The following is a 13,342-nucleotide window of genomic DNA, read 5'->3' as shown; positions in this document are numbered from 1 at the left end:
AACACAGTTCTATAAATACCTATAGCTAAGAAAACCCTGACCACCCAAATCCGCTTTCTGGATGGTTTGCCAGAGTTTAATCCATTTAGCGGGACGCCTACATAAGGGCGACCTTGGCGCGCGCAAAATACGGCAAATCTACCAGACAATGATCACCCATAACCAAAATACACTACCCACAACGCGAGCTGCTTGGGAAGCTGACATCCCAGACCTTACAGATGATGACTGTATTGAAGCCTTAGCTAGCCCAGGGGTGCCACGAGATATCGTCTGATCCAATTTAAATATCTTCATGAGCATATTATAAATGCTCCCGCCTCTGCCAAATGGGCACCATTCAGTCCCCCACGTCTTAGATGTGGCAAATCGGAGAGGACCTTTCTACACACGATCTGGAGCTGTGAGGCATTGCGGAAGTTCTGGCGTAGGATATCCTCTTGTCTGGGTCAGGTCCTGTCCTGGCGGTTACCATTCGAACCCAAGTTATTCTTACTTCACAGTACAGAAGGGATAAGAGGGAACCATTACAACTAACATTTATTATTTCTGGGCCTCACACTCACCAAGCGGATATTGCCCAAACGTGGAAGGGGACTTCCCTGCTGTCACTGGGGGAGGGGGGGGGTGGAAAAAGGTAATGGACAGATGCATGGGGGCAGAGATAGCCATGTATCAAGCGTGAGGCTGTCCGCAAAAACACAGAAAATGTGGTCTCGTTGGGCAACATACCGGGGTATAGGCTTGACTCCCCTACCATCCCCAGACCCTCCATGATCAAGCAACATAACAAGCGTAGATCATATAATTGTAGGACGAGTCATCTGTGTCATGTACTTAACTCCATAAGGACATTCCTTGCAGTGGGAACACGATGTAACCTGTGCCAAGTTCATTTGTTGGCCTGTAGGTTCACAGGCGATGTCGTTGCTTGGGTAAAACTGGTACTATTCTATATTATACTGTATCCGGAATATATGTAATGGGCATTGCCCGTAATGTGCCACAAAACTCAATAAAGTTTGTTAGGTATTGGGCGATGTTCATTCAATGGAATTATAAAGGGCTCTGGAGAAGGATGTGCTCTCTGACATGAATGTATTCTGTTGCTAGAGAAATGATACTCAGTGAAACTAAGCTATCACATAGACATTAATGAAATGGCAGCCAGAGAACTGCATTCCATTGATCAGTTTGCTTGGAAAATGTGAATATACGAAGCCCTCAAGTCACCTGTGTACTCTTTTTTTCATTACATCTACTGGCATAAAAAACCATGGCATCCGCTCTTAATGTAATTTTCTCTGATATGGAAATTGGTGGTTGGAACCTGAAAAATCCTACAAGGTTCTGGTCACATAACATTGGGAAGTATGGTTGTCAGGGAAATAATTGTCCTTCCTAATTGTTGACCGTTTTGCAATATAGGGGGAAGATTATGATGTTGGTAGGACTTGCCTCCAACTGACATCATCGCTGAAATGGGATAGATCGACCTATGGTCGGCAGTCTCGAGCACGCAGAATCATGATGTGACCGTACATGGTGCGGTCGCATACTCACATTTCCCTATGGGAGCTTGTGCTCGCTCGTAAACCGGCCATAGCACAAGCTCCCATAGGGAAATGGGAGGTTGTGTTGATCCCTGCACAGCGTGGCAGGCACCTCAGAGTGACTGCCATTCGGTGCAGGGATCAACAGAGGAGCACCATAGGTGCCCCCCCCTGCCCCCAATCGGAGGCTGCAAATAGCAGGGAGCCCTGCCTGGGGCTCCCAAACTTGATTTCCAACTGGCTTTCCATGTCAGAAAATCTGGTATGGAAAGCCAGTGGGAAACCGAGCATTGTAATCCCAACGGCGGAAACACCGTCCATTAGGATTTGGTCTGGTCTCCGACTGGCCGACAGGCTCCTTAAGCCCTTCGGAATCCATTACATTAAATTGTAATTAGGTGGTCGGAATTGAAACCGATATCGGTCGGAAAGCCTCCAACCTCAGGTCGGACGCTTTCTGACCGATATCGTAATAGGCCTCATAGTGTTTTCTGACACTTCACATTCATTCATAGGATATAAGAAAAGATTAGGTCTTACCTCCACTAGGATAAGCCTCTTGTCTGTCCCGGTGGGTTGTCCCAGCATCTGCAATTTATTATATTTGTTTGCTCTCAGAAGAAATTCTTGAAAAAGTGAAGTTTGAGACTGACTTGTGAAAGGTTGGAAACTTGAGCCTGGAAAATTAAAAACACAAACGTTTCCAACATATTTTAAAAGAAGTAAACACTGCAACATACTATTAATGGCATAAGCAATAAAGATGGCCTCCATTTAAGTTAAAAGGATATCGCAGTCACCAAGACATTTTCATGTTCCTGAGCAACAAGGTTAAAAATCTAATTACTTTAGAAGTTCAAATTACTTTAGAAGATTGCAAAGCTCTAAGATATCTTTCCCTTTTATTTTATGGATGATCGAGAGTGCTTGCTTCCTTACAGAAAATGGTCACTCATTCATCCGTCATCGAGTACTTGAAGAAATGGGGAGTCGGCTACGTCACAGGCTATTGGTATTCGACAATGCAACAAAGACTGGCACGCTCCAGTCATCTACTTGGGAAGCAATTATTATGGCACTTCCTAAGATATGGAAGGACATGATGGAATGCTCATCGTACAGACGGTTGCCCCTAGCCAATGTGAACAACTAAATCTTTGCCAAAGTGATAGCTAATTGCTAATCACTTGACCCCACTAAAGAAAGGGCTTGTGCTAATGCACTAAAACAGATTTGTTCGAGAGCTACAACATATAATCTAAGTACAGTATTCACAATCTTTCACCAACTGAAACAGACTATTCCATTGGTCTCTGTATTGTTAGATGCTGAGAAAGCTTCTGACTTGGTGTAAGGTCATCCTTGTAGGCTGCGCTCCGCTGTCTCGGATGTGAAGCTAACATGGTGAGGGGCAAAGGCTATTTGATGCGGATGCTAGAGCTAGATGTAGGATTAGTGGTCTGCTTTCCAACTCAATCGATATTCATAAGGGGATAAGGCACAGAGACTTCTTATCTCGATTAGTGTAAATGACAGCAATGGAGCTGCTGGCTTTTTGGACACTGGAGTGCCATTTGCTATGGTAATATTTTATGAGACATATAGAATCTTGTAAAAGGGAGACTCTATATGTATGTGGACGATATATATTTTTTTCCCTCTAAAATACCACACAGACCTGCTTGTCACAAGTTTGTGCTTGAAGGTTCCCTGGGGGGTGAGGTGGGGGGTGCAAATAAATTGTGAACATCCTCTTCTGTTCTGTGACAGAGCTTATGCCAGAAGAAACATTTGATTACAGTATGGATTTGAGATTGGATTCAACTTGATGCATTATTTGACATGCATGGTTTTTATTATACAACTGGTATTAGGGTCATGTAAAAGTTGTTGCAAGGTTCGAGACTGGCTTCATATGTTATGTTAATGATCTTAATCAATTTAGGAATTAATCTGTGATTCAATCAAGGCAATCTATAATGCATACAGTGAAAAGTCGGCTCCCATACCAGCAGAATTAGTGACACCTGACCTGTTCACTTAATTTGTAAACATAAATGGGAGGATATAGAATAACAGTATTGTATACTGCAAGCAATAGGGCATGACAAAATTCTGTTTCAGAGTAAGAAAGACCATCAAGGCCAACTCCGAATGGGAAACAATCAAGGACTGGAACCAATTTAAGGGGGTTGAAAAACAACATAAAACAATCTAAAATGGTCTCCACCAATGCAAGTTTTAAAGTGACACATTTTCAGGTTCTTAACAGAAAGTAAATAATGGTTAGAGTGATTATTGTATAAGAATACCCAACAGCCTGAAATGCAAGTTTGAAAATGCTGGAGACTGGCATATTATGTGGCAGTGCCCATGGCTAAAGTAGGGGTGCAAGAATGTTTTAATATGCGAAAAAGAATACCTACAAAAATCAGAGAACAAGTAAATCTAGCCCCTGTATGCAGAGAAAACAGGGTGAGACTATTGGCCAGGAGAAGGTGGAATATGTGTGATATGCGATATTATGACCACAAATTGAGAGTGAACAGATGCTCAGCACTGAATATTAAGTATTTAAAATAAAGTTTATTTTAAATAAATCTTAGCATTCCAAAACTGAAATTTCCAAGTTTTTGACCTTTATGATTGCCTTGGAGGAAGACCACTACTGCTCAGTTTGTATCTGGATTCATGTAGTTTGTGACTCTGCGGGAGCTGGGGCCGGTTATGAAGGAACCTATTCATCTTATTAAACACATTTTGGAACATGTTTTTAGTGGACTGTAGATGTGTTAACCACTCCACTGATAATTACACAGACCGACAGACATAAATGTTACAAAGGAGGGAAATGTCTCTGGACTCTACATAAGAGGTTTCATAAAAAGGTGCATTGTGCCAAATGAGGTCAGTAATATCTTTGAACTCTGAAATGTATACCACAACGCCATAAGGAAATGGTTAGAAATAACATTTTCAACAAGGAGAATCACTTTCCCAAAATGCAAATGCTGCTGCTTGTCTGTAAAGTGGCAACATGGAACAAAAAGTGGCCAGAGGAAAGAAAAGTATGGCTAACTCCAGTGCCTTGTCATTGCCACTTGTTCCATTAGTTGATAGTGGAGTACCAGGGGTAATCAAAATCAACAAGGTCAACTTCCTGATCCTTCGAAGATTTGGGATGTGCTACACTCCCAGCTTCCGGATGGACCCTGTTGTGTGATAAGTCTTCATACTCAAATGTCTGCAACTCATTCAGATTGATCACACTGAGCTGGAAGTGCACATCTAACTATACTTGGAAGTGCACACCTAACTATACTTGTTGCCAATGCAGAGTCAAACAGCAGTCTGAGACAAAAGACCTGATTTTGTCTTCTAAGATGAAACATCGTAAACTAGTACCAGGCAGCAGTGGCTTACTCACAGAGTGCTACTGGGGCAGACCTACACCTGCTCACATAAAAGGAGGAGGAGACTGGCACCATAGTCTGCTGCACTCCTTCTACAGTTTGGCAGTCTATATGCAGCAGAGTAGTGTACAGGCTCATGCTGGGCATCCAACAATGGATGTCGTCAATTGCACGCCACTTTCACATGGCAAGAATGTGCTTGTGAGGCAGTGGAGAAGCTATGCAGGAACTGAAAAAAGCAGATGTTTTACTAGACCAATGGTTAGAAAGTTCCACACCTTAAATACTGGAAGGAAATGAGTCAATGACTCTCCCCCAAGTTCACTGCCTCCTCGCATTAGCAGAACCTTCGAAAGGTCAATCAACGAGAAGAGGCGGAGGGATGTGGGAGGGACAGAGAACAAAGTAGCTATTGCTGCCTGCTCTCAATGCTTCTTGAGTTCTTTTTCCCAGGCTGTCCCCTGCGCCCAAAGCCTGTCGACCTACAGCCAGTCCAATGCATCCTAGCATACTCTGGAAAGAAGTCAGACCATTTGAAGGCTTAAAAAGTTGAGATAGCTCTGCTGGCTACAGCTCTGTCTCCTGAAGTATGGGAACTGTGGGGTGCAGCGTCTTGCTCATGCCATCCCCTGCATGAAAGGTTCCCAGAGTCATCAGATGCAGAACAAGAACCTCTATTGCTAAGTGAAAAGTGGGCATGTGGCAATGAGGTGGGAAGAGATCCGGGAGCTGTGCAAAATCCCTATAGCCACCTCAAGGGATGGTCTACTACATGACCTCCAGATTTTCAAGGATTTCCTGGTGGCCTACATGGGACACGTGTCACATCTCTACAACTGTACAGCAGAATATTGGCCTACAAGTTGCCTCTATTATTCCCGGCACTGACCTCTCTCCTCTCGGTCTGAGGGACTGCTATCTCCCCTTAGGGGATATCACTGTACCTTGTGCTGTTAGACGGAGGGTGGGGGACAAAGTAGCACATTGCTCATGTTACCAATATAGACAATGTGGGACATCACCATCCTAAGAAATACGGTGTTTGCTGACTTGCGTGGATGTGGGATAACTTCTTTTGTGATTGGATGTTTGATATCGTTCTTGTTACCACTGGTGTCTATATAGAATTGGTTGCTCCTTACCAAATGTTGTCATTATTGTACTATCTTCAGCATCTGCATGCTTTCTATTGTTACCGTTTCTTTTTAGGTCGAGCCTAAAGTGGCAGCGCGCATGTTGCTTGCTTTGCGAGGCATGCAGTATACAGTATGGAGTGGAAGCTCCGTGAAAGCTCCGCCCACTCTCCGCCCATCTTTTTCATTGGCGTGTCTTTGTCGTTCTTAAATGCTGCCCTCCGATTTGTTTTAGGCTTGTCAGTCCCTCCTTATAACGGCCATGTTGTCATTTGTATCCCTCCATGGCTACTGGCCCCTTTACTGAGAGAGTTCGTGCCTTCTCGCTCCCCTGACCCATCCCCCCGCGCTCCGTTGTTCATGCCTTCTCGCCCACCCGCAGTCCTGTTTACAATGCAGTAGGTCTCGCGTAGATGCAAGTCCTATTGCATTGGAAATGCTTGTTTCTCCTTTCACCTCTTTTTATTTATTTCTCTCACCTCATTTGCTACCCTGCTTTTCACTCCTGTCTCTCTTCACCTGTTTTTCTCAGCAGGTTTCTTCGCCCCAGGGCCCTCCGCTTCTCCACCATCCTGACCTTTATCTGTGTTCCTCGGGTGTTTCTGAACACGTCCAATCTCAGCCTGTCTCTTTCACTTTGAGAGCTCTCGCCTCTTGACAGCTCGATTTCCCCTACCCCAACTTACCCACGTTGGTCCTCCCAGGAGACCACCTCCGGCATGTCCCCTCTCATTCACCCCTAACTCCCAGTTTTTTTTTCTTGCGGTTTTCTCACTTTTCTTCCCGTGAGGTCTTCTTATTTATTTGCATTTCCACCCCCAGACCCCCCTGGCGTTTTTCCTATCTTACACACTCAGACACTGCCACAACCAGTTCCCCCAGTTTGGAAAAGCTTCGCTTCAGCACTTCTTTCTCTGTTTGCAGATCAACAAGGTGGTGTGAGGGTGTCTGCTGGTGGGGTGGGGGGTTAGGCTAGGGGAGGAGAGGTGTGTTGAAAGAAAGAAAAAAGATACGTTGAAAAATGCACTTTGAAACCGGTGGAAAACGGTGGATTGAAAAACCTCACAGGTGGATTGAAAAACCCCACAAATGGATTGAAAAACCCCACAAAGCTGTCCCTTCCCTGGTGGGCTGGTTTTGTGGCATTAACCTCTTCCATGCTCATGACGTCTCCCGGCCGTCATGCGGTCACGGTGGGCGTGTGCGGACGACGGCCGGGAGACGTCATGACCACGCCCGCGATTGGAATGTCAGCATCGCGGTAGCGCTGCGGCGGAATTTGGGCCGCAGCGAAGAGGTTAATACCTCCCTCTAGGTTTAAGTGGCAGACCACCTCCTTCAATAAACTGCAAACCACAGAGCAGGCCAAATCTGATGAAGTGAGCAGCCTTGCCTCTTGCGTCCTAGTGTTCTGTTCTTGTTAATGACGTGCCCAATCATTTTTAGGTCTTGCCTGACCCAGCGCATGCGCTGGTCTGGCGAGACATTTAGTAGGTGGGTTTAGAAAGTGCTACTCACCTTTTTGTGATGGCGACAAGCTACAGTGCACGATGGCGTGCACGCGCACAGCTGCTCCCCGCATTCCCCCCTCCCTTCTCGCCCAGCCATCCAGCGCCAGCCTTCTGCACCATACCCCTCCCCCCCGCTGCTGCGCGCGCATCCCTAGTGTGCGTCATCGCGATCACTTTCGCTTTTACAGTGATCGCGATGAGGGATTGTCAGTGTGAGACCTCACGCCAGCTCACCACCCACCATGTTCCTTCTTCCGCCGATGCTCCACATATTCCTCCTGTTCTGTTACACCACCTCAAACAAACATATACAAACTGCACAATTACCATATTTAGTAACCTATTCATCCAACTCACAGCTAAACCGCCCGCCAACCTTCCCTGTCTTAATTGTATTCCCATGTTCCCACCACACTTAACCTAAACGTTTGTTACCCCTGGGTGTTGTCAGGAACCTCTTGGTACCCCGCAGTAAAGCTATCGCCGGCTCCGAGTCCGCAATAAGCCGGATGTCCAGGGCACCGCGTACGAGGATTTTTCCACCCTGACCTCACACTACGGAGGCAGCCATGTTGTCAGGCATCGCGCTTCCGGTTCACTTGCAGCTCTGGCGGCCATCTCTCAGAGGTAAACGCATCACTGTGAAGCCGTCATAACGGCGCGGGGAGTTCGAGGAAAGTCAACAGAAACGTTTAACTTTTCATTTCGTAGAAATATACACATTTAAAAAAAAGATTTTTGAGGAATTAATTTTAACAATGTTTTGTGCGAAATAATGATATAGCTTTTGATGTGAAGTTTTGATTTGTCCATTTATAATTTGTTCTCGTTAATGGTTCAACATTGCCATGTCTCCATGCTGTTGGTCAACGGCAGTTACATGTGCCCCTTTCCCCATGAACACATCTTCTCCGGAAAGCAGCATCGTTGTTGTAAGCCAACCCCAATTAAATCATCGTTCGTTTAAATACATTTAAAGATGACGGGTATATAGTGCATTCATTTAGACACGGACTCGACCATTTAAAAAAAAAAACAAGCATTGGCATAGCCAATAGGTCTCGATTTTGGGACTTTATATAAGTGTTTAGCAATGCAACAGTGGATGTTGTTGCACCAAGGATATTGTGCTGCATAACTAAATACTTATAAGGTCCCAAAAGCGAGACCTATTGGCTATGCCAATGCTTGTTTTTGTTAACTCTTGTAGAAGTGATGGACAGTTCTGGCTCTGTGCATAGCGGGGTGGGGAGGGGGCTGGCAGCCACCGGGCGGGCGGCCTGGTCTCAGTACTGGAGTAGTACTGGGGTGAGCTACGAAGGAAGGAAGGAACTGTCCCAATGGTGGGTTGCAGTTAGTTACAGGACTCACTGCACGAGCTACAGTGGGTTACAGGACATACTACATTAAGTAGTACAGTGGGGTACAGGACACACTGCAGTAGGGGGCACAGTGGGGTACAGGACACACTACAGCAGGGGGTACAGTGGGTTACAGGATACACTGCAGCAGGGGGTACAGTGCGTTACAGGATACACTACAGCAGGGGGTACAGTGGGTTACAGGATACACTACAGCAGGGGGTACAGTGGGTTACAGGATACACTAAATCAGAGGGTACAGTGGGGTAGAGGAGGCAATGCAGCAAAGGGTACCGTGGGTTACAGGATACACTGCAGCAAGGGGTACAGTGGGTTACTGGACACACTGCAGTAGGGGATACAGTGAGTTACAAGGCACACTGCACAACGTACTGTGGGTTACAGGATACACTACAGCAGAGGGTACAGTGGGGTACAGGAGACAATGCAGCAGGGGGTACAGTACATTACAGCATACACTACAGCAGGGGGTACAGTGGGTTACAGGATACATTACAGCAGAGAGTACAATGGGGTACAGGAGACAATGCAGCAAAGGGTACTGTGGGTTACAGGATACACTGCAGCAAGGGGTACAGTGGGCTACAGGACACACTGCAGTAGGGGGGTACAGTGGGTTACAAGGCACACTGCACAACGTACAGTGGGTTACAGGACACACCACAGCAGGGGGTACAGTGGGTTACAGGATACACTGCAGCAGGGGGTACAGTGGGTTACAGGATACACTGCAGCAGGGGGTACAGGAGACAATGCAGCAGGGGGTACCGTGGGTTACAGGATACACTGCAGTAGGGGGTACAGTGGGTTACAGGATACACTGCAGCAGGGGGTACAATGGGTTACAGGATACACTGCAGCAGGGGGTACAGGAGACAATGCAGCAGGGGGTACCGTGGGTTACAGGATACACTGCAGCAGGGGGTACAGTGGGTTACTTGACACACTGCAGTAGGGGGTAACCTACCTGGCATGTCTTGCAGTTTGGTGCTTACTTTCCCTCCACGTTAAAGAACAGTAGATGTTTCAGCACCAAGGCTAATGTGCTGCATAGCTAAATACAAATAAGGTCCCAATGGCGAGACCGATTGCATTGCAAATACTTGTTTTGAGAGCAATGTATTACATTGAAAAATAATAAAACTAGATTTTTAAAAAGTGAGAAGGGGGCACTGGTCAGGAGAAGCAAATGCCTGGGTGTGTCCTAGACTGTGTTCACCTTCATTTGTTTGCACATATAGTTGACAGAGGGAGGTGATTAGGGTAACTGGGGCTCGGGTATGCAGAGGGGTAGGGGGCTTAGGAGCCAGTGGTTATATGGGTATTCATGCTATGTTGTGGTCCGTGTTTACTGTAGTCACTTAGATATTTCTAAAGAGTCGCCTATTCGGGCATTCTTGTCAATATTTTCACCACTGCTGGTATATTGACCATCTCAGTCATATCCCTGGCCTAACAGGGTTGGAAATCCAGGTCATACGATGGATATCCCTGGTAGCTGGAATCTGCCCAAGTGTAGTGGTACTTGAGACGGCCTGATGGAAATAAAATCATGTTTTGGGCCCAAACACGCAAATACTAAAAATAAAACACAGGTATTTCATGTTTTTTTTTTCTTTTTCAAAGATGAGAAAGTTTTATTTTGGGTTTTATAAGCTTCTTTTTCCAAAATGAAAATATGCATAGTTTGGGGGGAATGGTAAGTTGATGTCCGAGTCAAAAGGGTTTAATTTGTGCTGTGTTGGGAAGGCTTAGTGCTGATCTTGTTTCCTTGTTACTAGATAGCAGTTATTGTTTGGCTTGTAACTAGGCATTACATCATCTACAGTGATGAAGATTTTTTCTATCACTACTGCTGTCTGAGGCATAAACATGCAAGTCTGTTTTATTCCGAATGATTTCCCATCTTTTAAGGTCTCGGGAATAAAAACAGCAGCTCTGTTGTATGCATTTTTAGGATTTGTCTAGTTCGGCTGCCCAGACGTGGTGAATGTTGGATTTGGTTTTTCCAATATGCTCCTTCCAAATTGATTTTCAGTGATAAACGTATCTCTAAAATCGCCTTGGAAGGTGTAGGGAGAAAAAATTGAACGTATACTTAAAAATATATATACATTTTGAAACATGTTAGGCCATGTGAAATTGTAAATTTAGATGTTCTGTCTGTGAGACTTATGCGTATACAACCAGTTTTAGTGACATTGTGCTGAAATGAGCATTGTGTTCTGCCCCAATGTGTTCACAGATTTCTTGTGCGGGTGAAATCCCCGACTTGGCTTGCATATCATTAAAGTATTTGAATATTTTTGTTGTTGCCCTTTGAGAACTGTGCATCAAAAATTCACCACTTGGTCCTCTTTTTTGTAACGTTTTTTTGGGGGCAAAGCCACATTCAAAAACTACCAACAAGAAACTGTCATTCTTTGCCTTGCTTCCTGAGTGCATTTCTGGCAGGTAGTTACGCCCCACTGCATTCACCAGTCACCACTGGTGCCAGGATATTACTTTGGCCAAATGTTAATAATGATCATTTGTTTCTGTGTTGAGACCATCACATGGGTGCCAATATGTGACGGGTGTGATGACAGTTTTGAGTGTACAGGATGCTTTTCTAGTCCGAACTGGACTGAAACCACCAAAGGGATTATAAACAGCCCATCATAAAAGAACTGTAGAGCCATGCAGCTAAGGCACTGCAACTCTCCAACTCTTCACTTACACGGAATCAAGTAATTAATGTGTCCTTGTGTGCAGAAGAAGTGAAAATAGGAACAACTTACCTCGGTCGTAAACGTCATTAAATTCATCTTTTTTATACTCAGTTGTGACTGGATTGGTCCATTCTTGCACCTGAATCCCAAGGTCCTTTGTCAACACGCTCATTGTTGCAGTCTTTCCACAACCAGGGGGGCCAGTCAGTAACAAAACAGAACCACCCTGCAGCAAAAGAATGACTGTTAATAAAGTGAATGCAAAGAGAAGATATTATAACACGCATCGATAATGTATTATATAGCAAGTCCTACCTCTTGACAGGTGATAGTTCCTAAATAGTGATCATTTGACAAGTTGTCCCTATTCCTGGGCACTCAGAGGTGCTGGACAATCCATGTAACAATTAGAGTATGATCTCTGCACTCCAGGGACAACAGAGAACTACAATGAGCAAATACAAGCAAAAAGGGTTACTCTTGGACGGTTATGTAGGCTTGGAGAACTCAGATATGCTTAACACCTGAATTAATGGTAATACTTAGAATGTTCAACCAATGTTATATCTTTTTAACACTACAAGACCTTTATTTGTATAAAGGCAAAGCAACAAGTAAAAGGTTATAGTTTGCAGACAAGGATATCAATGTACATGCCCATCTCCTACAAACTTTATGCAACTCTGTTCTGTCTGCTTATGCTGTCCTAAGAGTGTAGAGCCCACATTGTCTGCTGCTCACCTAGCGGCTCGGTTCACAGCTCATTACTTGCACTGTTGCTGGCCTTGCGCAGGCCCCAGCAGCTGACTTGGTGATACAGTGAGTGGTCATGCCAGATTTTAGATTTGAAATGGAGGATGATGAGACAAGGAGCGATTATGTAGATACTTGTGGCCATGAAAGGAGTTAAGTCGGTAGGGGGTAATGTTCAAGGGACCTCACAAGACAGACATTCCCACAATGGCTTTTGCACGGCCAAGCGGGAAGAAGAGCTTATCAGGCAACCTGGAACTAAAGGAGAGGTTCAGCCCAGAGGTTTCTTGAACTCTTTCTTGAGCAGTCATCGATTGCCTTAACAGGGAACAAAGGTACAGGACGAAGGGATTTTTTTTGAGGAAAAGTGGAGATACATGCAAAGAAGGGATCTATGACTCTGCAGCTCATCACAGTCCTGCTTGACAAGGCACTTCAGTCTTGGCACAAGCTCCTAACATACAGGAGTCAGGAGGTTGGGATGGAGGAAACTCTAAACTTTGTTTCAACGGCTGATGCATCAGGCTTTTCAACAATGCTACTAACTATACCTGGATCTCGGGGGAGGGGAAGAAAAACAGTACACTGAAATTGTTACAATCCTTCCAATGACACATGCTTACAACTTCAAAGAAGCCAAACGTGAACACAATCTATTCCCAGGTATCAATTTATATCCAACGTTGTGGCAGTTGCCGAGTCAAACTCGAGTGCATGTTTCTTTGTGCATTTGATTGTAATGCGATTTTCCTTATAACTAACTGTCTTGCTGTCTCTGAATCTATGACACAGAGAATCCCATAACGTGTAGTGTAGATTGTGGACTCTCTCCAAATAGTCCAATCAGACTCCATTGCTGTGACAGCAACTCTTCTAACTGAGTTGA

General features: G+C 44.9%; 1 protein-coding gene across 2 annotated transcripts in view; it reads right to left on the bottom strand.

Annotated features, from left to right (window-relative positions):
• Positions 1–13,342, bottom strand: part of RAD17 (RAD17 checkpoint clamp loader component) — a 472,816-nt gene that overhangs the window by 349,969 nt on the left and 109,505 nt on the right. For both annotated transcript variants that reach the window (XM_085632384.1, XM_085632385.1), the window contains exons 5-6: positions 11,773–11,929; positions 2,094–2,230 (exon numbers count right to left, since the gene is read on the bottom strand). In XM_085632384.1, coding sequence (XP_085488510.1) covers positions 2,094–2,230; positions 11,773–11,929 — 294 coding nt within the window. The remainder of the gene's footprint in view (positions 1–2,093; positions 2,231–11,772; positions 11,930–13,342) is intronic.

This window comes from Triturus cristatus, chromosome 2_1 (genome assembly GCF_964204655.1).
Source record: "Triturus cristatus chromosome 2_1, aTriCri1.1, whole genome shotgun sequence".
NCBI classification, from domain to species: Eukaryota; Metazoa; Chordata; class Amphibia; order Caudata; family Salamandridae; genus Triturus; species Triturus cristatus.
The sequence above is the reverse complement of the archived record's forward strand: the minus strand, read 5'-3'. Positions and strand labels throughout refer to the sequence as shown.